The sequence below is a fragment of the Poecilia formosa genome, unplaced genomic scaffold, assembly GCF_000485575.1.
Source record: "Poecilia formosa unplaced genomic scaffold, Poecilia_formosa-5.1.2 Scaffold407, whole genome shotgun sequence".
Lineage (NCBI taxonomy): Eukaryota > Metazoa > Chordata > Actinopteri > Cyprinodontiformes > Poeciliidae > Poecilia > Poecilia formosa.
The window spans coordinates 1-21,173 of record NW_006800346.1 but is presented as its reverse complement, the minus strand read 5'-3'; the positions used below and the strand labels follow the sequence as shown (position 1 = coordinate 21,173).

Genomic DNA, 21,173 nt, shown 5'->3' with positions numbered 1-21,173 from the left:
TTTTTTTTTTTTAGAGACTCTGTGAAAATTGGTTAAAACGGGAATGAGGACATTGATCTGTAAAAATACCCAACAGTGACACAAAACAATTGAAATTGGATTTAATTCAAACCATTGGTAGGCTATGTAATCTGTTTAAGTTATACATGGATTAACACAAATATGACATCGAAGGCATGAAAAATGATACTGAGATGCGTCAACACCTTTTGACACCAGAAACCAAATGAGACAAAAAATAACAAAAACAAAGGAAAAGACTTGAATCAGCCTAAGCAGTTTTTTTTTCTTTGACAGTGAAGGTGACTTCAACTGGCAGTAAGAGGAGGTCACTAAAGGTCGTCTCCTCTGGACCTCCTCCTGGGTGGGTTTCTCTCCCAAAAGCGTCGTCGCTTCGCCTATTTGACCAGCGGTCTGGTTTTATCGTCGTCGCTGCACTGGTGGGCTTTGTACTTTTTCACCTCAGCCATGTACTTTGACCAAGCATCGCTCTTTCCTGCCTCAGCCTGTGTGGAGAAAACATGAAGGGTTACTGACGGTATAATGCAAAACGAGAAAAATACAAAATACTAACTAAAAAAACCCCAATCAGACTCACCAATTTTGACTTTCCAAAAAACCTAATCTTTTCGCTATTACTGACTTTCAATAAACTCAAAAATACTAATATGAGGAATCCACTGATGGTTTTAAAGATGGGAAAATGTGAGTTTTAAGGTTCAATTAATGAAAAACGAGCAAAACAAAAAAATGTCAACAATTCCTTCTGAAATTAAATCACAATCTACCACAAATGTTGATCCATAAATGATTTAAAGGATTTTAGAGTAGTCGAGACAAACTACATGAAGATAAACCTGTAACTTAATTTTTTAGTACTACTATACAAAAGCTGCTGCATTTTATATCGCCATTATCCTTCGATTATGCCTCAGAAAAACAAGATATAGTGTAGAAAAGCCATGTGGCAGCTGTCATACTTACTTCTGCGTCCTGTTTCTGCTTCTTCGCAACCATTCCGGTCTTAAGGAACACACCGCCCCGGCGCTTCCCCACCTGGGTGAGGGGATAGAAGACTGACACCGTTACAGGGGTCCTTGCAGGTGGATTGCCAATGAAGGAAACTACACCAGAGCAGAGGGACTAGATTTAGCCTCCTGCTGCACCACCAGTGAGAGCATCACCAGTGAAGAGCAACCCTAACCTTTACTCCGCTAGCAGTTTGAATATTGATACTGGCGTCTAATTATGTAAAAAATAAATATATATATATTTTTTAAAAAACTACAATTATAGATCACAAAATTTCACCGCGTATTAAACTCAATCCCGGTATTTCAGGGATTGAAATACCGGGTGAGCTGAACTACTGCTAACTCGTCTTACAACTGCTAAACCCCTTACAAAGCTGGTCACAGGGAGGGCCTTCTTTTCCACTGAGGTCTGTCCTTGTTCGGTGGCTCTCGCTTCTCCACCTGTTTGCTGCGCCTCCTTTTTCCTCTGCTCCTCCTCCATCTTCTTCTTAAAAATCTCCATGAAGCTGCCGTCGTTGGCGAACGCGTTGGCCACCCCCGACGCCGCGGGGCTGCTGGAGGGAGACGCCGGGCTGGAGCCCCCGCTGCTGCTCCCGCCGCTGGTCTTATGTTTGCCGTGTGCTCGCTTTGGATCCATGTCTCACACCCACAGTCCGACGACTCAAAGCGAGCGGCTTTTACTACTCACTGTGGCTTTGTTTTTAAGCTAGATGTTTAAAAGGCGGCTTGCTAACAACTACTTGGACCCAGGAAAGAAAGAAAAATAACAGGAATATACCGATTCAATTACTTAAAAATAAGCACAAATGTCCAAGTGAAAAAGAAAACGTCCGTCTTGTGGTCCACAAATATAATTCGAGAAAAAAACAAAAGCAGACGCAGGCTAGCCTGCTAACGTGGCTAACATCCGTTTCTTGTAAGGCCTCTCGGTGAGAAACAAACTACCTTCCGCCGTCAACTCCCCTCCCGGAGGTGCCAACACATTAAATGTAATCTTCAACGTGAAAGAAGCTTCAAATACCGATAAGAATAACGAGCAACTTCAAAGCTTTATCGTCGCTAACTTTTGCCACCCATTACCGTCGGTCGGCCATGTTTATTATTTCCCCCCCCCAACGGCGTTGTGTCTCTAGCGCCTCCTACTGTGTCGGTGTTACAAAAAACATTCTATGGTCATTCGACAATACGACTCCAGGGGGCGCTGTTCAGACGCTGGGGTGAAATACAGACTATTAGAAAAAGTGACAGTACAATAACTTGGTAAAAACATTTGAATAAGAATGTTTTTGTGGCTTTCTTTATCCCCCTATACATGAATACATATTCAGCTCCTCCAGCTGAATAAAATGAAATAAAGTTCCTTTTTATATTTGATGTGAATTTCTCAGAGAATAACTATATTCACACTGCAGATAAAGAAGGCATGTCATACAACTCCACATCCCAAATGCAGTGAATTGACACCGCTGGTAAAGATATGTAAAAAGCTTTTAAAAATAAAATACTTTGAGTAGCATAGACTAAAAAAAAAACTAAAAAAAAACAATGGAAGTGTCCAACCTTTAATCTGAGTTTACTTATTCTGCATGTCTGTACATATCAAATACAAAAAGATGTCCAATGTCTTATTTAAATATGCTTATTTCATCACCTCTGTAGAAATATAGTTGATTTCTGCTTTTAATTTATTTAAGAAGTTATGAGCAGCCATAAACCATAATATACAGTAAAAACAAAAATCACACAAGTTCATGTGACTAGAAGTCTAGTGGAGGAAAGTACAGGTTCAGCAGAGGCAGGATTTGTCAAACTAAAGATTTACTTAAATCCAGGATTCATTGCTACAGAGAGCAAAGTTGTTGCTCTGTGTTATTGATCACTGTGATCTTTGGTGACTCCATATGGAGACGTTCAGCTGTGTGTGAACTGGTGCAATCGGTAAACAACGTCCTCCCGTAGTTCACTGGGCTGTTTTGACACTTGCACAAAGGATGTGGGAAGTTTCGATTATTCATCATGACCTTTAAGATGGTGACTGAATTATCACAATGTTCTTAGAGAAGAGGCCAAGCTTGGAAAAGTCAAACTTTTACACATTTTGTTACATAAAAAAAACCCCTGGTTTTCATTTTAGTTTTTTTTTTTTAACCTAAATTCTGGAAAGTATTGGGTTTAATTTTTTCAGACCACCAATTTAATAGTTTGTAAAACTTTTTTTTTTCTCACTGTAGATTATAACTACTAGTCTTTTGAAACCTTTACCACCTTTGGTCAAACCCACAGCATGATTCTGCCACCGCATGAATCATGCTGTGGTCTTCATTGATGCCATTTCTTCAGATATCTAACAAAACTGAAAAGATATTCATCATTCATAATATTTAGAAGCATTAAGTATGGTGCTTCTAAAAAGAGTACAGACATTTTGAGATTAATCTCTGCAACTTTCCAGAATATTTTTTTTTTTTTTTTTTCTTATATATGGACAATCATTTACAGTAGTTGATTTTTTTATAATTTTCAACTTTTTTTTTTTTTTTTTTTTGGAAATATCCTAGATGAAAAAAGTGTAAAGTTTACAGAAGAAAAAAAAGAATTGAGATGAATCTATTCAATTTTCTAGAAAATGTTTTGGAAATTAAAAGTTTTTGATTGTTTGAAATTTCTAAATTTTTTCTAGAATATTTCTGAGATTAACCTGAGTTTTTTTTCTCACGAGTCTCCTTCCCCTCTTCAAGGGATAGAATTACGTTTGAAGGCCTGATGTCGTTTTCAAGTACAAAAGTTTCCAGTTGAACCTAAGAGTGAATGTAGAGAAACCAAACAGATGTAGTTTTCCAGTTCGGATCCAGTTTATTTGATGTGCAGCAGCAGAACAGAACTACGGCTCTTTAACGTGCCTCAGATCCCCATCACAGCACCATGTCATCTACCAGACCACAGTATGAAAAACACAACCAAGCCTCTTCGCACCATGCTACGGCTTCAAACCATAAATAAAACAAAAGCAATGAACTCAGAAAAATGTGCACAGCAACATGACTGTGGCCTGAGGAGAAAACGGCACAAAGCGTCAACGGGGATCAAACAAGTTACAAGATCACAGTTCTGATATAGGATGAACAAAAAAAACAGAAAAGGCTTAGATCAAAAAAAGAGAAAAAGTCTGGGTAAAGGTAAAGAAAAGTCAGATTTAGTGTTTGATCATGCCTTTTATCTGCCGCTCGCTTCCTGTCAGACAACGGCAGGAAGCGTTTCCTTCAAAGTTTCCTTCCATGAGGGATCAGCAGCAGAAAAAAACGGCCAAACATCAGTAGTTTGATCATCCAGCTTTAAACTGGGATTAACACGAGTTCAGCAGCGGGATGCAGTGAGCGCCGTTAGGCTCCACCCACAACCACGTACCCTGTTTCAACCATTAGTGTGATGATAAAAAAAAAATATTGATTAAAAAAAACAAAACAAAAAAAACTTAAATCTAAACTTGGATGCATAAAACAGAGAAGAGGTTGATCGTCTTCATCGCCGGTCTGCTCCACAAAGGAAACAGTTCTGATCCTGTACAAGGCACTGAACACATCCGGCTTTCTAACAATAAAAGTGCTCCAGTGTAAAGAGTTTTACGAAGTTTGCATTTCAGAAAAACATTCAAACATTTCCCATCCACCCCTGACGATCGGGTTCCCTCCAGTGTTTATGTTTTAGACGAAGACGGGAGGGAACTCAACAAAAACAGTGTAGTGATTTCATACTATACACCTTCATTAACTGGAAATATCCTACTAATACCCTCCATCACATTAGAATGATCCAAACTTGTACCGTTTAACCTAATATTAAATAATAATAATAGTAATAAAAAAGATTAAAACACAAGACTGAGTTGAAGAGGCTACACAGGAAACAAAGTCACCTGAAAAGGTGACAAAACCTGCTGGAGGCTAATTACAGAAAAACACAATGTTGTCATGTGGCTATGAGCCAGCAGGGGGCAGCAGCAACATGAGACAGAGGGAAACGTGCAGCGGTCCAAGTGAAGGCATCAAGGTAGAGGTGGACCTGGCCGTCCCGTCCCGCCTCATCTGGGCTGGAGGCGGACCAGGCCGCGCCGGGCGTTGGTGGACTGTCTCTGCTGGGCCAGGAAGGACATGGCCTGGTTTCCGGGTCCCAGCCGCTCGCCCGACACCTGCTGGTGCAACGCCATGCCCTGTGGAGGAAACGGCAGGGGGGTTAAGAGAGACGCGGAGCTGGGAAAACGAGGCGCCCTCCTCGTACCGACCATGTTGTACCAGGCGCTGATGATGAGCTTCTCCTCCTGGCTGTGTCTGGCTCGGCTCCGTTCGTAGTCGTGCTGGAGGAGAAACAAACGCGCCCGGCGCTTTTTAGTGACACTTTGGGAAAAAATAAAAAAAACGAGTGGAGTTTCGCCAGCCGACGCTCTTTACGCGGCTCACCTCCAGATGCTGGAGTTTTCTTTCCTTCTCCGTCAGCTGGTTCCTCAGAGACTGGACGTCGGGAGTCGGAGCCGGCTGCTTGGGGTCCAGAGTTTTGATCACCTGCACACAGAAAACATCCTCCTGATGACACCTTTCTGTCGCCCCGGAAACACTTCGTCACGCTGAAAACGTGTTCTACCGGGATGGTAACTGTCGAAAATAAAATCTGAAAAGTGTGGTGTGCGTTTGTGACCAAGTCTGTAGGTTGTAGATCCTTCTGCTGCTTCATTTTGAATAGATTTTAGGTGTGTGCTTTGACTAGGTCATTCAGAAACATGATTACTTGACATAAAACGGTTGCATTCGCAGATTAGCATTTCCACAGCATAATGCTGCTAGAACATGTTGCAGTTTGAAGCTTAACTTTGGTCAGACTAGAAAAAAAAAAAAAAACACCCATACAAATCATCCATTCCTCCACTTCAAAATGACATTTCAATGTGATGATTTATCACATTCATTTTGTGGTGGCAACATAAAAAATGAGGTAAAGTTTAACAGATAGAAGTGCTTTTGAAAGGCTTCACTGCTGTTACATCTCATGTTTCATCCACTGAGAAACCTGAACAAGACTCCAGTTCTGCAGTATGTGAGGGGTCCAACATTGAACATAAATCAGAGAATATTTAGCCGAAAAACCTACAGCAACTAGTAGTTAAAGGGATCCACAACTAGTTGAACATGTTGGCCAAAATATGTTGAAATATCTTCATTAACTTCAAAGTTGTTAAACATAAAAACTAGCGGTGCAGCGATTGTCATTTTCTGGCCGATCACTGATTACCAATCTTTAAAATGCCTGACCTGTCGATTCCGATTTTGGCCGACGACAAATTTTTTTGTTGCTAAATATAGCAAGAAAGTTGCTCCACTTTTGTTAACTGCAAACGTGGAGACATGACCTGGTGTCTGAGTCTGTCGCTCTGTCTCTCTCTCTGCAGAGCAGGAGAGGAGAGTGGTTCATTTTTAGACCTTTGCTGAGATGATGAGATCAGGGGATCAGATTGTTTTTATATGAAATTATTAGTCCATCACTGATCTCCCAAAATTAAGAAAATCGGCGCTGATAAATCGGTGCACTCATAGCGAAACCTCACAATAACTTCAAAAATTGTATATTGTGATTATATTTTTCACGTGCAGGGGTCGCCATTTTTTTCACAGTGCCTGCCAAACTGAGGATGCGGTTACACCAAAAGTTTGATTAAACTTAGATAAAAAGTATCAGTATTTACTTTGTGTAGGAGCAACACCAAAACTCATTTTTGTTTCTTCAACAAAGATGACTTCACCACACACTGTGCAATACGTAACATTTTTCTATCAGTCTCTCCTCTTCATCTGCTTGGTCCTCCTCATCTTCACTTTCCTTTGCTGCACTGGCTTTCAAACCAAAACGGTTGAACGTCGCTCAAAGCGCAAAAAATACTTCTCTGATGGAGCTAGCGCTGTAGCACCTAGCATATACATCCACTACCGTATATATAAACAGTATTTTTAAAATAAATCTGTAATAATGTTCCTCAAATACAGTCTGACATTACAACTGATTGTGGGTCCCTTTAAGAAGACTGCTTTGTTTTGTAAATATCTAGCAGATTTCGTCTCATTTGAAGCTTTAAATGACGGAAGGCTCCTTTAATGAGCCATGTTGATGAGAGGAGTGTGTTCCCTCGACGAGGACTGACCGTTCTGGCTTTCTCCATGTAGCGTTTGTATCTCTGCTCCATCTGTTTCATGTCCTCGTCCTTCTTCCGAAGGATCTCCTGGAGTTCATCTATCTTCTTGGCCACTGAGAAAAAAAACAGGCGTGTTCAGAACTCCACAGCATGAACCAATAAGCCGGGAGAGTCGGGGAAAAAAAAACCCCAAAACAAAACAAAACAACGGGTCTCAACTGTTGCTGTCCGCTTTGGGCTCAAGGTCGTCGATGACCTCCCGTTTCTTCCGGAGGTCAGAGTGAGCTTCGTTCAGCTTCTCCCTGAAACAAATGAGTCACTTTAGACGAATCCCATCAGTGGTAAACCGGCGCGCCAAGCAGCAGCGGAGGTGAATGACTTACAAATGCTCCTCCAGCTTTTTCTTCAACAATGACGACTTCGGTTCAATAAGAGGAGAAAACACACAAAACGTTAATGTAAGATTCACGCTATGTGAAGGATGAAAACATGAAACGTGTAAGCAGAGAGTCAAGCTGTCGCAGAGTGAAATCACGGGCCTCTTGGACGGGCCGTACTTACGATGGCCTGATTTTGGCAGATGTAGGATGGGGGGAGGAGGGGGGGAGAAGTGGAGAGAGACAAACAGAGAGGGGCAGGCGTTAGCGCTGAATCACCACAGCAAACATGGGTTAAAGTCCCACACAACAGGTCCCACAAGGAGAGCAAACACTGCAGTCCTCCAAGGCCAAGTGGTCTTTCTAGCTAATCTCTCAGTGAGCCGTGCAAAAAGGATTCTTTTTCTTTTTCAGAAATTATAAATTGATTAGGCCGTATAAAGAGTCGGCATTCCATCGGCCTGATTGTGGACAGTATGCTGAGTAACGGTGAAAAGCAACAGAGCAGGAGAGGCGGATTATTCCACTCACGTCCTCGTGTTTGCTGTCCTGCTGCTGCAGCGCTTTCTGGAGCTCCTCCACCTGAGAGCGCAGCTCCGAGATCTGCTGCTGGTTCAACCTTGGCATGGACAACAGGGAGGGAGGAAGATTTTAATGTGGATTTTATGAAAAAGTATAAGTCTGAAATGAATACCAACTCTACGACGCCGTGATCTTGTTTAAGGACCATCATTTGTTGACTGATTCGTGTTAGCAGCAGAGGCAGTGGAGCGCATCGCTAACTAAGAAGTTAGTTGAGGTAACCTTAAAGAAGTAATCAAACAGCTCTGCTAAAACACCTAAAGCGCTACATTAACACAGGATCTGGACCACAGTGAAGACCATATTCCTGAAGTGATGATGGACTAGACTTCAATGCTCTCTTCCTTTTCTATATAAATAACTTACTGGCTAATGCACTACGCCAGTAAGATATTTAGCAGAAGCAAATGCTACAGAGGCACACCAACACCGTATTTAGCGGAAGCTAATGCCGAAGCTAAAGCACCATTTCAACAGCTGTTAGCAAAAAGCTAATGGTTCTGCTACAGACGGGAAAGTGAACGGACTATAGCACTTTAACACTGAGCTAAAGTGCTACATTATCACAGTATTAAAAGAAGCTAATGCTAAAGCAGTCCATCAACATATTTCGAAGAAGCTAAGGCTAAAGCACATGGTATCTAGCAGTTTATAACTTGTTCTCTACTGTCTGTTTTATTTCCTTCCTGTATTTTTATGTTTGAAATAAAGTTGTCCCAGAAAGAAATATTGCTAAAAAAACTGATCATATTTAAGCTAAATGTAACTTTTTGTTCAGATTAAACCCGTTTCCCTCCAACAGTTCATTGAGTGAACTTTCTAAAATCAGCTGTAGAAGATTCGTTTGACAATGTAATAGTCCTTTACAGATCAGAGCATTTCACATATTTCACCATCCTCTGTTGAAAAAAGATCCTTAAATTATCTCCGTTTAAATTATTTAGCGATTCCACTGTGGGCTAAAGATGTTTCAAGTGGAACTTTGTGCATCTGCTGTGAGCACCTGTCGTCCATTCAGCGCTCCGCTCTACTGAGCATGCTCACTCCACTCCTCTCCTCCTGTTACTGTTGCTGGGGATGCTTCCCACACCCTCAGCCTGGTGTTGCATTGGAGACACACACACACACACACACACACGCACACACAAACAGTCCACCCACATGTCCACATGCCCACAGGCATGTAAACACACACACACACACACACTCTCTTGCACGTAAACACACACGCTGTAGGGACAATCTGGCTTTCTGCTGCCTGTCCTCCAGCCCAGCCCACACAGCTCCGCTCCACACGCAGTCCAGAGGGCGAGTTGACATTTAGGCAGATATCACTCCTTCCCTCAGCCAAATCAACAGTTTAATACCCGGGAACGCACAATATGGTGGCCCCCCCACCCCCCAGAGGGGAACGCTTATCCAACATTGCTGAGAGAGAAAAAGAAAAAAAAAAAGTTGAAACGTTTAATGAATTCATGAACAAACTCCTACCTGTTCTGTGTTTCCAGGCTGTTCTTGCTGCGCTGCGCCTCTTCCAGCTCAGCCTGGACCTCCACTAGTTTCTGTCTGTAGGTCTCCTCCTGAGCGCACAGCATCTTGTTCTCGCTCTGCAGACGGACGACCGTTTCCCTGTCGGAGGCAGAAGATGGGGAAAAACAGAAAGACAGGATGAGGGGAAGGAACGGGAGACGGATGGGGGAACGGTGGGCCTGGCTGAGGAGGCTCTTATGTGACGCCGTGTTACTGATCCACTGGCCAGCTGAGCGTTCAGCTTCCAAAAATAAAACTCCACAATGAACACGGCACCAACGTAAAGCTCTGGTTCAGATGGACACATGGACGTACTTTAGCTCAGTGGGCATGATCTCTGCAGCGAGGTTCCCCACCGTCACGTCACCGTCAGACAAGTCTGCTACAGAGAGAAACAAAGATATATGAACTAGTCTTACGAAACGCCATCGTGTTTCAATGCAATCAATAAATAAAAATATTCGGGATGATTCTCCCACCTGTTCCACTCAGGCAGCCCTGCTGGACCTGCGCACACCGCAGCTCATCGTTTGCTTCCCGAAGCGAGTCTCTTTCTGAAATGAGACGCTGCAGAAGAGAAAAGGAAACAACATGTTTTCCAGAATATTAGAAGCTCTGATTTGATAAACTGGGATAAATAACACTCCTTTGTTTTGGTTTTTTTATTCATGTTTTGTTATGTTACATCAGCAAACGATGCATTTTACACAAAGGATGCACGATAAATCTTCACCGTCGGAACTGGCTGATTTTTTTTCGGTCTGATAACTAAAACTTGGACGATACCAACAGCAGATACTTTATTTTATTATTTAAACATTGTCGTTTGTTTTGGAGGGGAGTATTTGTTGACAGTGATGGATATTTATACAAAAGTAGAACAAATTGTCGGCCATGATAGCAATATTAATATCTAGACCTGTTGCAATAAATCAATTAATCGTATGATAAATTTAAACAAGCTCTATAATTTCTATTTGATTTATTGTTTTCCTCTTTTCTCTCCGTTTACAAAAACTGAACAACAAAAGTCTTCAGTCTGGTGCTTTGGTCTCGACCAGCCCTAACTAGAAATAATTCATTTTATCTGTTTCTGTTTTGTTTATTATGGATGTTTAAAATGTTTTCCAGTTAAAGTGTTAAATGTTCACTAGAATTTAAAGATTATTAATCTTTGAGAATTAATTTGTGTTACATCACTTGAAGATGGTGTCAAAACAACAATATTATCATTTATTGCAATAACTTCTTGGATAAATTTGTTACTGATACAAACCTGTTAATACTGGATATTCATTTTCGTAAAACAATATGACATCAATCTTTATGTAACACGGACAGATCGCTGTCAGATCTGAGACTTTTCTAGAAGCCGATCAGATCAGGTGGGAGTCAGCAGCACAATATCTGCCTGGCAACAGTCTCAGCAGCAGAGAAGTGCTGATCCACACAACATCTTCCAAATGTGCCGACGAGGAGCAACAACTCACTTCTTTCTCCTTCAGCAGTGCGTCATACTTGTCATAAAGATTCTTGTACTCAAACTGCCACTTCTCAGCCTTCATGGCCTCTGCTGTGTGTCTGGTGTGAAGCTCATGAGCCTGGAAAAAAAAATAGATAAATAAATACACACACAGAAAAAAAAAAAAAAATCAGAAAGCACACGCAGTCTGCGAGAAGCGCTCCAGGAAAACAGCAAATCTCTCCAAACACATGCAGCAGCCAGACTCAGTTTATCATCGCTCAGATGGCGAACAGATGACGCGGCAACGCGGCGTGCCTGTCTCTTGTAGGTGTCCAGCTGACCGCGGACGGCGTTGGCCCGCCGCAGCTCCTCCTCCAGCTCGCAGGTGCGCTGCATGTACACGGTGTTGCGCTCCTCCAGGAGGCGCACCTGTCTGCGCAGGTCGCCCAGGTCCTCCAGCTTCCTCTTGTAGGTCTCCACCAGCGCTTCCAGCTGGTTCACCCGGTCAGACGAGTGTCTGAGGGGGCAGCAGAGGGGCGGGGGGTTTGGGTAGCGGTTAGCCATGCTTGGGGGAAAAAGTCATTTAACCGATGAACGTGAATAACAAACGCCTTCAATTAACATCAGGAAGGCGGTGTCAGCTTTGTGTCCTGATTTGCGTCACCTTAATATATTTAGCTGGACGATAAATTGCCTCAGAAGTTATCGTGATAAACAATAATATTGTTGTATTTAATAGTTTTGTTTTAAATCAAGGCTATCATTTGATAATAACTGGAACATTGATCAATATATTCAAAGTGTATTTGATGGCATTTGACAAAATGTTATTTTTATTGACCGTTTCTTCATTGTTTATTGTATTGTGTTGTTTTTTTATGTACTTTGCTTTTGTGTTTTCGCTGTGCTGTGCTATACAAACAAAACCATAAAACTTGACTTTATTGTGTTGTGTTACTGATTCTCTAAAGCACATGTACAGTTGTGTTGGTCACCATTCCAGCTCATGACTGACTGATTTTGATAGTAGAGAACGATTAAACAGTCCGGTCACCTGAGGATGTCCATCTCGTCTTTAAGCGCCTGGGCTTCGTGCGCCAGACTCGTCAGCTCCTCGTTCCTCTGCTGCAGGTCGGCCACCTCTCGCTCCAGCATGTCTGCACGAACGCGCAGGTCGTCTCTGCCGTTCTCCAGCCTGAGGCGCACGGCGGTTCATGTGGGTGAGAAACAAACGCGACTGAGGTGACTCGAGAAGAAGCTCCAGTCTACCACCAAAACATCTCGCATGTGGGTAGAAAAGCTACCGGTTGTCACAGTGATGTTTTCAGTGTTGGCCAACCTGTAGTTCTCCTCCTGCAGCTGCTCCATCTGACTCTGCAGCAGCAGCAGCTTCTTGCCCGTGATGGCGGTGGTCGTGGCATCCAGAGAGTCGCTGCGGCTAAGCCTCTCCCTCAGGGAGCGGACCTCCGCCTGGAGGGACGACCTCTCCTCCACACCCAGTGACAGCTGCAGGATTTCAAAGAAGGTTTGTCACAGTTTATGTTTGATCGAGGTATTCAGCCTTTTGTTTTTCTCAATTTAAGTTTATTATTTATATTAAACTGGCTCTTCTACTCCTAATTGCACCGACTGAACAAATTAAAGTTTGACCAAACTTGTGTACATACAAATTGTGTCACATGTGTGCAGATTTATCTCATACATTTGTAATTCAGTACATTTGGTCAGTGTTAAAAAATAAAAAAAAAATAAAAAAAACTTCAGATATCTGTATTGATACAGGAAGGGGAAAAAAAGTGGATCAGAGCATCCCTTGTTTTTACTACATAAAAGATGCAAATAAAAATCCTCAAGGCAAAATATTTCCAAGCGTGTGAAGGTGAAGAAATTTGTTCAATTTCAGGCAGGTTTATTTAGAGAAAACCTTTGAGATAACACAAAAGAAACTCACCACGCTTTAGTGCAAAGAAAGTCTTTAAAGCACGAGCTTCTTTGTCACTTCACATGCTCTGTGGTCAATGCTGCTCGGTCAGCTGACGTTCAATATTCCCTGACAGAGCTCCACTCACCCCCAACCCCGAGGGTTTAAACCAGATCCTCATGCTAAGATTAGATACAACAAGAATCCTTATACTGGAACTGCTGCTGTATTTTTTTTTAAGTTGGAAACAACTCCAACAATTTTGATCTTTTAACCACCAGAAGAAAAAAAAAAACAAGTGGAAACTTTTCAAACGGGACGCGTTTTCCAGGCAGCATAAGCCCGCGCTGAACTTTTTAGGACAGATTGCGTGTTTGCAGCACCGGGCCAGTAACAGCAAATAGCTCCTAAAACAACACCGCTGACTAATTCCCGACGTGTGGGCCGAGCAAGTAAACAAACAGGTGGGCCGAGAGAGAGCACAAATTATTGTTGGCTACCGATCCATCCCAAGGCAATGTGTCAGTTTCATCTAGATGTTACGCAACTACTGATAAGAAAGTGTGTTAAAGGGGGAAGAGGGAAAAAAAAGTCACAAACAAGATGATATCCTGCAGGGTAATCAATAGAAGCCAAAGTGAAAAAAGTTCTGATAATCTCTGGCAGAGAGCAGCATGTCAGTGCAGAGAAGAGCTTCGTAAAAAAAACTGATTCTGACTTTACTAGAGATGGAAACGTTTGCTAAAAATCACATGACCTCCGTTCAGCCGACTGACCTGATGCTCAAGGTCTCTGCAGCGCTGCGTCAGGTCCTCCTTCTCGCCTGCTTCCTCGCTCAGAAAGTAATACTTCCTGGACTGAAAGAGTGCAGAGAAGAGACGTCACGTCGGAGAATCAGAGGAGAGACCGGCGCGTCAGAAGAGCAACGCGAGCGCTCACAGATTCACACGCTACCACAAACTTCCCTGCATTGAGAGCGCAACACAATGAGTGTAACTGTGAAGTTTTTCTTTTTTTTTTATATAATTTGAAAAGCTCTTCTTCAACTGCAATTTAAAAATTATTTAATTTTGTTTTTACTGCGTCACGATAACAAATTTTGCTGGACGATAAATTGTCCCAGAACTTACTGCGCTAAACAATGCTGTTGTTTTGACACCGTTTTCATTTATATAATAGTAATAATGCCACAAAAATGCAAGAACACATTCTCAATTATCAATAAACTTTAAATTCTAATGAACATTTATTTATTTATTTATTTATTTATTTATTTATCATCCACTTTTTGGTAAAAAGAGAGAAAACCGATAAATTGTACAAATGAAAATGAAAAAGTTTCATTTAATTTGTCATGCGATTAATTGGTTTATTGTTTATTTTGACGGGCCTATAATGGCACACTGCAAAATTTGCAAATTTGTTGCATTTGTCTTAATTTACTTGAACAATGGCAAAACTAAAGTACTAACATTTCAGCAAAACATTTCTGGATATTGATTAAAAAGTACAAGTTTCACTGCATTTTTTGATCTTATAAAAGACAAAATAGTTTAAGTGAAAATAATCTGCTGGAGGAACTAGTACTTTATTAAATCTATATTAATTATTGACTTAAATCCAGCTCCTATATCTTGGTGAAATGTTATATGTAGGTCAGTTTTGTCGTATTTTGAGCGTACTGAGATATTTGCACGGACTAGACAAAAGAAATCTTGGTAAGACTTTGAGTTTAGAAAGAAAAAGACCCAAATTTTGTCTTTTTTACTGAAAATAAATTTGTTCAGTCGAACAAAAAACAAAAGAAATCGAAAACTAGATGCCTTTTTCTAAATACAGAAAACGTGCAACATCTCTAAGTTTTGTATCAATGAAGAACAACATCCATTTTGAACATAAAGAAAAAAAACAAAATCTGACTATTTAAAGGTTTTTTTATTATTATTTTCTCACCCCTTTTACCTCACAAACATAAACAGACGATCCTCTGCTTCATAATTTCCCTGTACCAACTTTGTGATATTTACCTGGTAGTCAAAGTCTCCGTACGTCTCTGGACTTCCTGGTTCAGATGTCGGTTCCTTCGCTAGAAGCTGAAACCGAGCAGCAGGAAATGAGTTGAAGTGACAGATAAAAACCACGCTGGCAGATGCAGGTCTGCTCAGATTTATTAATATCTCTCATTTGAAGACAATCTTCCTGAGCTCAATATTAATCAACTCCTACAGCGTTGGCCCTCAAAAGCACCAAATCTATTCTTAGAACAGCATAAAGCAGGATTTGGGGGGAGTTATTTCAGTCTAAATGTTTATCCATATGAATTACACCTATGACTAACATCTGGATTAAAACAAAAAACACAAAAAAAAAAAAAAAGAGAGAGAGAGCGAGGAGCGGATGAGTGGGGTACTCACTCACCTCCTGAATGGCTGTCATCACAACATGCTGGACAGATTCCTCAAGTGTCATAATCTGCTGGATTTGCTCTGTTTGGGAGACGATGACAACAAAAGGTGTCGATGTGCAGCCAGACGCAGATTAATGCAAATAATCTTTCCTAAAATGAAACCAGCTCAGGCTCATTAAACCGACGGTTCAAACTTTAAAGTTTATTCTGGGAAACGGGGGGGAAAAGCGTCGTTCACGAGAGTTAAAATAATCTTGTGGATCATTCCTCACAGGTTGACGTGTGGATTTTGTTTATTTTTTTTTTACCTTGTTTCTTTTCGCAGCTGACGGCGCAGCCCAACACGAGCTGCAGCAGCTTGCCCAGCTCCGTCACGTCTCCCAGCTCGCCTATGAGGTTCACGTCTGGTAAATGCTCGTCGGACACCTGCTGACTGAGCACCTGGCCGCGACACACAAAGGTCAAAGGTCACATGTCCAAGCACAGCCATGAACCAAACAGAAGTAGAGAAGTAAGGGGGTGTGGGGGGGCATCTCAAAGAATCACAACATTGTCAAAAAGTTTGTTTTGTTTTTTTTGCAGTATTTCAATTTGAAAACATGGCTTACAGCTGACGGAAACTCATTCGTTTATATGGAGTGTAGAGTATTATATAAAACAAAAAAAAGTTTTTTATAGAAATATTACGGCCATGTCATGTCATGGAGAAGACCGCTGGGACTGACCTTAGTCCAATGAACAGTGGCCACAAAACGTAGCTGCTAACTGCGCTAACGGCTAACAGATCTAAGCCGGCGTTTCTCAAACCTTTTCAGGCCGAGAAACACTTAACCCATTTAACAAACAGTCACCTGGATCTGCCACCTAACCTGAAACTGGCCCCGTGATGACACATCTAAATATAAAATTCAACCTGAAATGAACATATTAGTCTCTTAACTCACATATTGTTGTTTTGTTTGTTCATTCCTGATGAGAAGAGTGGTGCTGTTTGGTAAATGTGATGGGCCACAACAAAGTCTTGAACATGAAGACCCGTCTACTTGGGCATTTTGTGTCATTTACAGATTCTGAAAGTGTGAAGTCTAAACTTTCCAATGACGTCAAAGAAGTGCTATAACATTTAGGGCTATTTGTGATTAAGAAGCACAGTTAAAGTAAAATAGACTTGAGTTGCTGTAGAAGAAAAAAAAAAAACATTTTCAGCACCTATAAATATAAAAATAATCCAACCAATTTCTATCAATCATATTTATTTATAGTATTTAATTAATTGAATTACATCATTTTTAATTAAAAATGTTCAAAGGAATTCCACAGCAGCTATCACTTAGCTTCCTCTGATCATATAATATTCCTGGAGTTGTTTTCTTTCCACCGCTTTCTGCAGCTTTTCGTTTATTTTGAGTGACCCGGCTTTAAGCCAGTTTTCCATCATTACTTATAACACAATCCTTTGGTAAGCTAGCTGTAGCATCACACTTTCAGCTCACGTCACGGGAAATAAACGGTCGTTTACATGCAGTACCTCGCACCTCGCCCGCGGACCACCAGTGGTCTGGGGACCACAGTTTGAGAAAGACTGATTAGTAGAAAATGTGAACACAACACGAGCAACAGAGACCACAGCTTTAAAACATTGTGAATTCTAAAGTTTTGGGGTCCACCCAAGCGTTTTGCACAGCTAAATGGTTGCCATGGAGATTAAAGGATTCCTCAAACATCCATGAACGAATCAAAGCAACACTCCAAGTATGTTTTTGATAAGGGAGTAACAATATAACATGTAAAGCTCAGAAAAAGTCGGTTTCACTTAACGCCACTACCCCTTTAAAGCATGAATAAACGTATTAATATGTGATTTTAATTGTGTTTGTAATTTAACGAAAGCACCACAATTGCAAAATTGTGATTTCTTTTTCAATATTAGCAGAATATCGACAAAGTTTTGAGCACATCTGTAATGCAGCTACGGTGTTCGACTGGCCAGCAAACCTTCCTAAACCTTTGAGTAATGTACAGAAGATGAGAGACAACAAAGCCAAAAAAAAAAAACATTTCAAATATCAATTTGTCTGGAATGATTATAAACAATATAAGCTTCCTGTTTTGAATTAAATCACTTAACTAGATTAACTTTTGATGATATTCTGATTCACTGAGATGAACCGATTAAAAAAAAACAAACATCTTACATCATGGTAATACTCCAGCATGCTTTTCAGGACCTTCTTCAAGTTGCTGACCTAGAAAAACAGAAACAGGAGATGGCACTGTGATTTTTTTTAGTTTTAGTCAAAGACAACAAAAACAAAAAGGATGTTCTGCAGCTCTTCAAACGTTACTTTAAGGCGCCAGTTGGCCTCGCTCTCCTCCTTGATCCTGCCAAGCCACGTCTCATTAAACCAAGAGGGGTCTCTGTTAACGAGAACGCAGAGCTGCAGTCACAGTACATCTCTCTGGACATCATAATCCACAGGAAGCAGCAGCAGCAACACAGCCTTTGTTCTTTTAAACACTGTAGCATTCAAGTAAAGATGCTCATTAAAGCTACATGACAAGCTAATAATGAGAAGGGGAGAAAAAAAAGTCAAAGTGTCCTAAAGTGGAACAACAGCTTTGATGTTAGAACATTTTTAAGCTAGCTGCTCAGACGTAGACCAAAAAAAACTTTTTCCTACAAGCCAAGGTCTTGATTCAAATGCATACGTGAATGCCAAGTGAAACGGAGACAGCTCCAAAAGCAGGACGCGGACTACAGCACAGGGCATTCTGGGTAAATACAACTAAAACAAACACAATATTCTAATTCTAGCAGGAGAAATGGCTCGTTGTCTTTTACCAACAACTAAAGAGAAGTCCTACAATCAGTAAAATATGACGCCTCTACATTTTAGTTTGCATTTCGTCAAGAAGGAAGTTGTGCTCAGTGTCTTCTTCAGAGAATTATGCGTCACATCCTTGAGCAGATCTTGGTGCAGCGCCACCGCAGGTGAGGAGGGGAACAGGTTTTTCAAAAGGTCTGGCTCGTTTGACACAATGTGGTGTGAAAGAGAACCACACCAGCTGAAAATGTAACAAATGTTGCAACTTTGGTTCCCAATTGAACCGAATCTACTGGACTATCTAGGGGTGAAAACACCTTTAATGATTTTGCCGTTAAAATGAGACAAAAACAAAACAAAAAGATAAAAACAACAATCTGTATCGGCTAAAATCGAAATCAAGCTTTTAAAATATCAGTGATCGAACAGAAATTGGTGCACTCTTAATTAGAACCATTTTTTTACCCAGGCTTGAATAATTATACAAGTGTAAATGTATGTAAAAGAAATTCCATCCCACACTGGGCCAATATTATATGGACATGTTTCAAATATACACATATGATAGTCATTAAAAACATTCTGATAAAGTTCTGATTGAATATTTGACCTTTATTGAGAAATGGTAGACCTCATTTAGAATGGTTGGTTTTCTGGATTTGGTCCAACCTAATTAAAGCTTATTCCATAAATCTTCCATAGGAATGAGGGAAGCTTTGATACAAACTTTGATTGTATCAAAGTTTCAATAATCTAGCTTTTAATTTGAGCAGAAGTTTAAGAATTCAGAGACAGTCATCCATTTGTACTGACAAAGAAGAGGACGCAAACTTCTCAGCAGAACTGTAAATTAGTTGGTTTTTTAAAAAGATTTGATTTAAGTTCTTCCTTTACACGAATCAGAAGAGCATAAAGTCTATAAGTACGTAATGCTTACATTCTGTGGAGTACGTGAGCAATGGCCACTCCACTCGTTAGATCGTGCTTGTTATCACATGACGGGACCTGAAATGTCTGCAACTGAGAATAAAAACATTAAAATGTTAACATGAGTCGCTTTATATAAACTTAACCATACAGCTGCAAACCAGCTGCTTTGAAATTACTACAAAGTCATTTGGGTCCTACAAAATATGAACCAAATCAAACTGTGTATTTTGTTTCAAATACACAGTTTGAAACTAAATTCAGCCAGAAATTACCAGAAAAAAAAAATTAATCTTTGGGGCACATTTGATTACTTTATAACAAACAGAGGCAGAAAGAAAGACAAAACAGAGCAGTTTGCAAAAGCACAAAGAGGTATGAATCTCAAATCCCCAAATACTCAAACATATTTCTCTTTAAAGCTTAAATATATCAAATTTTATATTAGAACTTCAGTCTGCAACAGAGGTTCAACAAAACAGTAGTTCTTAATGAAAGTAACTCAAACCGGTTCCTTTACATTCATTTTTAATAAAAGATTTTAAAACTCGACTGCAGACTTGCTATTAATACGAAGCCTGGCATTAATAGCAATACCAGACTTAGTATTAATAGTCGATTTAGTCAATTAATACCAACTTGTGCTCAGTGTGTCACGTTACTCTTTGGGGAAGAGCCAAACAACAAGTGGGTTTTCTCTGAGCTTTAAAGGAAAGTTTAGCATGTTGGAAGCTTACGCCAAGTCGTTTGGGTTTGTTTGTTTAACAGCTAACTTTGCTTTGGTAAGCAGACCTCCAAGACCATATTGCTCAGTTTGTTTACAGCTCGTTAGCTTGACTGAAGAGCACTTAACACCGTTTCCAAGAACTAGTAACTACTTGTATGTTATCACAGAGAGTAAAACAGAACGTTCTGTTTTACCACAGGAATTAATTTACGTGAATTTGCCGAACACCTGCTGTCACCTGTTAGCCCCGGGGCAGGTTAGCCTCGCTCGGAAACCTCGCTAACTTCAGACTTACCCAGGTCAACAGCGAGTCGCACAGCTTTGCTTTATCCAGACTCATGCTGCCGAGTGGCGTGAAGCGACAGGCCGACTGGACCTTCGCCGGTTCTGTTGCTCAGGAGTTTGTTTCTCCGGTCCTGACACCTTCCACGTCAGGCCTCTGAGCGCTGCCTCCCGTCCGCTTCGCGTTTCACTCCCTCCCTCTGTTATCCACGCGAGCTTCCGTATGAGGACCGTTCCCATGGAAACGGCTTGTGCTACGGGGTCAGCGTGTCTGGTCTCAGTAAATGATGGTAATTTGAGAGTGATGCCGTCGGTTCAGTCAGGTTTGAACGCACTAAAAATGAGGTGGATTTAAACGTTATGTCTTATTTTTACCTGCTTAATTTACCGAGATGTTGTCAATTGAAATATAGAAAAAAAAATCTAATGAAAAAGAAAAATAAATAGGAGCTTTCATTAAGACATTTCGGGTTTACTCTATTTTAAAAATGTATTCATACCCCTGAACTTTTCTACATTTTGTCTTAATTTGCATTATTATGATGAAGTAGCCTATCGCTACTCTTGAGTAAAATTACTGGCTACTTTATCAAATAAAATTTAGGCCCCTAAATCCCTAAATAAAATTTAATTGACGTTTAGAATGTTACAATCCACTGCAAGAAATGGCTGAAGAGAGAGGAGATGCATAAAAGACCGAAAAAACAACCACATTTCTATTCAGTCAGCAAAAAACGAAATTTCAAGAAAATCTGGATGAGATGGGGATGTTAAAAGACAAAAACATACTCTTTTCATATTCAGATACGTTCTTATTGCCAAATCCAAAGTGTTTAATTCTTTCCATGTTTTTTTAATTCCCTTAAAGCACCACTGGATGGCTCTAGTTGACAGTGGGTTTATACAGCTGCATGTTGCACA

The 21,173-nt window shown here is 40.6% G+C and overlaps 2 protein-coding genes across 9 annotated transcripts; both read right to left on the bottom strand.

Moving 5' to 3' along the window:
* Window positions 1-86: 86 nt before the first annotated feature.
* Window positions 87-2,159, bottom strand: LOC103154935 (uncharacterized protein C19orf43-like). Its single transcript, XM_007576407.2, has 3 exons — window positions 1,405-2,159; window positions 985-1,056; window positions 87-506 (listed from the first exon to the last, which is right to left on the bottom strand). Exons 1-3 carry the CDS (start codon window positions 1,669-1,671, stop codon window positions 399-401), a joined length of 447 nt encoding a protein of 148 aa, XP_007576469.1. The 5' UTR covers window positions 1,672-2,159; the 3' UTR covers window positions 87-398.
* A 1,705-nt stretch (window positions 2,160-3,864) lies between these two features.
* Window positions 3,865-20,527, bottom strand: LOC103154933 (protein Hook homolog 2-like). 8 transcript variants are annotated; one of them, XM_016663199.1, is made up of 23 exons: window positions 20,266-20,526; window positions 19,254-19,336; window positions 17,837-17,909; window positions 17,687-17,737; window positions 15,800-15,932; window positions 15,503-15,570; window positions 15,112-15,177; window positions 13,861-13,941; window positions 12,503-12,669; window positions 12,218-12,358; window positions 11,479-11,680; window positions 11,189-11,299; window positions 10,178-10,265; window positions 10,014-10,077; window positions 9,660-9,797; window positions 8,118-8,205; window positions 7,771-7,776; window positions 7,593-7,627; window positions 7,429-7,511; window positions 7,219-7,322; window positions 5,489-5,590; window positions 5,310-5,385; window positions 3,865-5,241 (listed from the first exon to the last, which is right to left on the bottom strand). In XM_016663199.1, the coding sequence occupies exons 1-23, from the start codon at window positions 20,308-20,310 to the stop codon at window positions 5,009-5,011; spliced, it is 2,238 nt and encodes a 745-aa protein (XP_016518685.1). In that variant the 5' UTR covers window positions 20,311-20,526; the 3' UTR covers window positions 3,865-5,008. The 8 variants fall into 8 exon arrangements, with proteins under 8 accessions (XP_016518685.1, XP_016518684.1, XP_016518687.1 ...); XM_016663198.1 differs by having other exon boundaries at window positions 10,014-10,080; window positions 20,266-20,524; XM_007576403.2 differs by having other exon boundaries at window positions 5,024-5,241; window positions 5,314-5,385; window positions 10,014-10,080; window positions 20,266-20,518.
* Window positions 20,528-21,173: the final 646 nt, after the last annotated feature.